Below are 4,467 nucleotides of genomic sequence, written 5' to 3'. Positions count from 1 at the left end.
AACCCGAACCAAACCGCGGGCGGCAGCCAGTACCGGTGCCCTAACCCTAACCTGGTCCGCATCTGGTACCACATCTGGAACTGCATCCGAAACCAGTACTGATTCGCGTCAATTACCAATCCACGTCCGGTACCAGGTTAAAGTTAGGATTAGGATACCGATGCGCTCCACATCCTGGTACCAGACCGATACCAATTTGCAGCGCGGAGGTTAGGGACCCCTTATTTAATAGGAACAGCCAGCACGTCAAAAAACAACAATTTAAGGACACTCAAAACATACACTTTTGATGTGGAGGGCTCCTTAACCATACGTCAGTGTGTGACGAATTGGGAATATGAATGTTCTGAATACGTTACCAGAACAAGATAACTTTGGGCCGTTAATAACAAAAACGTTAAAAATCTGTTGGGCCGGAAAAGATCACCTGGAGGGCCGGATCTGGCCCCCGGGCCCTGACTTTGACACATGTTCCCTGTTGAGAAGCACACCAAACCTTTTGAGCAGTCTTCTGATCTTCTATTTAGTCTCCATGCTGGTCAGGTGGATCCAGAGGTCTTCCTTAAGCTCCAAAAACCTGCTTCATTTAGTCATTCCACGGAGTCTTTCGATATTGATAAATGCTGAGCTGAGTCTGAGTCTCTTCTGCCAGATTGCTCAAAGAAAATCATACTGTTCATTTTCAACAAATTTATTTTTATTGTTTTCCAAAATAAGTTAAAAACAACAGCCGTCAACACTGTAGCTGCAACTTTGGTCCATTCTTCCATGCAGATCTTCTCAAGAGCTGTGACGTTTGGTGCTGTTGCTGCAACACAGACTTTCAACTCCCTCCACAGATTCTCTATTGCACTGGGGTCCTGAGACTGGACTAGAATTTTCTAGAACCTTGAAACCTATGTTGACCTATGTTTTATGTAGGCACTTCTTTGATGCTCAGGTAATGTGTTTTGGACCATTGTCCTGCTGGAAGATCCAGACATGTTTCATCCTCATCACTCTCACTGATGGAAGGAGGTTTTGGTTCAAAATCTCATCATGCATGGATCCATTCATCCTCAAGTCCTTCTGTGGCCTGTGCAGAACAGTAACCCCAAACCATGATGTCCTTACTCCCATGCTTCACAGTGGACATGTTGTTCAAGGGGTGCAAGTGTGTTAGAGTTCCAAAAGGCAAGAAGTCTCACTTTACCACACGATTTCTCCAGATCTTTGAGTTTTTAAAGGTTGAATTGTAGGTATATAAAGCAATTCATTCATTTTTAGGCAATTAATTGTTACACTCCTACTAATGTGATTTACTAAACTAAAGTGAAAGCTTTAGTTATTTTTAGAACTTTTAAAAAGCTTTAGCTGCATGAATATAACATTTATTTGCAAATACAATGTGAGTTTTTTATTAATATGAATAAAATTTAAATTATAGATTAAATTGAAAACAAATGATTATAATATAATTTAAATAAATAATTATATATTAATATATACCTATAATATATGCATGTACATTTTTATATTAATCAAATTTAATATAAATTTAAGCTTGTTTCAGTTTTAGAAGTATAATAATTGTGTGCGTGTAATTTTGCTTGTTTTAGTTTGTTTATTTAAACTAATCTGTTGCATCATATTCTTGAATACAAACTTAAAGCGATGATTTCCATTCTTAGACTTATTCTGTTAATTTTCCAGAATAAAACAAAAATGTTTCTATTCCCCCTCATCCTGCAGAGCTATTGTTCACCACAGGGTGTCGCTGTTGTCCACGTTAATGTCCCTGGATGATTGACCAAAGAACATCACTTTACTATTAAGTGTTTTGTCATTAAGTTGTGAAAATAAAGCCACATATTTACTCTATTCTTAATTGTCATAGGTTTTGAAGTTTCTCATTTCTGCGTTGCTATGGGAACCGGGTCTGCGCGCTCGTATTGGCTCGTCCCATAAAGGGGCGTGGCTCCGCGGCTCCTCGCTTGCAGACTTGTTTTTCCTCCTCAGAGCAGAGCGGCTGCAGACACCGGCAGCAGCAGGTGAAGAGAGGCTGCAGGACGGAGCGGCTGAAGGACGGGATGGATGTCCGCCTGCGGGGACGTGACGCAGCAGCGCGGCGCTAGTGCGGGGATCCTGCGCCTCTGCCACGGACGACCATTCTGCGGTGCGTGAGCTGCGGGGCTCCCCTGTCGCCAAATGGACGCGAGCGCGTGAGGGGAATACTAATGACCTGCGCGCTGCGTCCCGCCGAGGCGCGCCGCTGACGGTCACAGCAGAGCCGATCGATCATCCGGAGCGCGCCGGACCCGCGCGCGCGCAGCTCCAGAGGGATTTCTACGCGGAATTAATGAACTGATTTTTTTTTTCCTGCCAAAATGGGCAACAGTTTCTCCAACATCTCCGCCTTCCAGTCGCTTCACATCGTCATGCTGGGCTTGGACTCCGCCGGGAAAACCACGGTTCTCTACAGACTCAAATTCAACGAGTTCGTCAACACGGTGCCCACGATCGGCTTCAACACCGAGAAGATCAAGCTGAGCAACGGCACCGCCAAGGGCATCAGCTGTCACTTCTGGGACGTCGGCGGCCAGGAGAAGCTGAGGCCGCTGTGGAAGTCCTACAGCCGCTGCACGGACGGCATCATCTACGTGGTGGACTCGGTGGACGTGGACCGGCTGGAGGAGGCCAAGACGGAGCTGCATAAGGTCACCAAGTTCGCGGAGAACCAGGGCACGCCGCTGCTGGTCATCGCCAACAAGCAGGACCTGCCCAAGTCCCTGCCGGTGGCGGACATCGAGAAGCAGCTGGCCCTGCACGAGCTGACGCCCTCCACCACCTACCACGTCCAGCCCGCGTGCGCCATCATTGGTGAGGGCCTGCACGAGGGCATGGACAAGCTGTACGAGATGATCGTGAAGAGGAGGAAGTCCCTGAAGCAGAAGAAGAAGCGGTAGCGGAGGCTGAGCTGGACTGGAGCAGCCTTTCTCAAACGGGTTTACTTTGCAGTGATCTTCCTCTTCCATCCTCTGGATTGAAGCTCCTGAAGCTGTGAAGCCCCTGATGCTGGACTGAAGCTGCTGCTGCTGCAGGACTGAAGCTTCTGCAGGAGGGGCTTCATGGATGAAGCTTCTGAAGCCTCTGCTACAGGAGGGGCTGCAGGACTGGAGCTTCTGAAGCTGTGAAGCTTCTGCTGCAGGACTGAAGCTTCTGCAGGAGGGGCTTCATGAATGAAGCTTCTGGAGATTGAAGCCCCTGCTGCAGCAGGAGGGGCTACAGGACTGAAGATTCTGAAGCTGTAAAGCTGCTGCTGCAGGGAAGCCGCAGGACTGAAGCTATGAAGCCTCTGCTGGAAGACAGAAGCTTCTGCAGGAGAGGCTTCATGGATGAAGCTTCTGAAGCTACAGGAGGGGCTGCAGGACTGAAGCTGTGAAGCTTCTGTTGCAGGACTGAACAAAACACCAAAAAATAAGAAAACATTGGAGATTCCTTCAGATCCTGGAAAAAAAAAAAAAAGCAGGCTGGCCCGCTTTAGTTGGATCCTGAAGAAGCTGCGGCTCACTTTGCTCTTCTTTTCAAGACTGTTAGTTTTGGTTTGCATCCACAGGAGGTCTTTGTGGAATCACAAGTTTGATTTTGCACGTAGCTTGGGCCCCCGGCCCCCCGCTCCCCACCCAAACGGACGTGTGTGGTACGAGCTGGGTGTCATTCAGACTTTCTGGAGCAATGAAGTAGCCTTCTTCCCTCTGCATGGTGGACAGGGGACCATGTCCACTACTTTGCACTTTTCATTTGCTTACAGACAGTAGAAAACGACATTGTATTCATGAAAGGAGCAGATCCAGGTTGTTTGTGTACCAAGCCAAAATTGAAGTATTTTTTGGAATATTAAACGATTTTAAACCCAATATTCAGGTGACTGGCTCTTATTGAGACATGATCCGTCCAGTGAGGATGATGACTCAGCAGGAAGGGAAGATAAGCCACTGAAAGTGATTTTAGTGATTTGCTTATGTGGAAGCAGTCGGGGTGATGGGCGAAGGTCACGAGCTCGTGTGGGAGAGGCCTCGGCGCACATCTGTTTCATCATCCGCTCCGGAGCGGAAAGTTCAAAGCAGCGCTGGAACCCATTTGTCAAATTTATGGATCTGCATTGCGGCTGCTGAGTTAACAGCAGCAGTCGGGGCTCCAAAGATTTCTCTCCCGTGTGCTTAAAACTCTCAGCTACACTCTAACACACGTGTCAAAGTCAAGGCCCGCGGGCCGGATCTGGCCCTCCAGATCATTTTGTTTTATTGTTATTAATGGCCCGATGTTATATGGTGCTTATTTATAACTTGTATAATTTTGACAAAAATATATTTTATAGAGAGTAAAATATTGAAAGTAATTTAAGGTTTAAGTTGATTTATTCTGGAATAATATTCCTGCCTTTATTTTATTCATAATTATCTTACAAAGGTACAGTTTTAAAGTTTT

General features: G+C 46.6%; 1 protein-coding gene across 1 annotated transcript; it reads left to right on the top strand.

Annotated features, from left to right (window-relative positions):
• The first annotated feature begins 1,980 nt into the window (after positions 1 to 1,980).
• Positions 1,981 to 3,896, top strand: LOC112155513 (ADP-ribosylation factor-like protein 4C). The gene has a single exon (XM_024287179.2). The coding sequence runs from the start codon at positions 2,367 to 2,369 to the stop codon at positions 2,943 to 2,945; it is 579 nt and encodes a 192-aa protein (XP_024142947.1). The 5' UTR covers positions 1,981 to 2,366; the 3' UTR covers positions 2,946 to 3,896.
• Positions 3,897 to 4,467: the final 571 nt, after the last annotated feature.

The sequence above is a fragment of the Oryzias melastigma genome, linkage group LG21 (assembly GCF_002922805.2).
Source record: "Oryzias melastigma strain HK-1 linkage group LG21, ASM292280v2, whole genome shotgun sequence".
Classification (NCBI taxonomy): domain Eukaryota; kingdom Metazoa; phylum Chordata; class Actinopteri; order Beloniformes; family Adrianichthyidae; genus Oryzias; species Oryzias melastigma.
The sequence above is the reverse complement of the archived record's forward strand: the minus strand, read 5'-3'. Positions and strand labels throughout refer to the sequence as shown.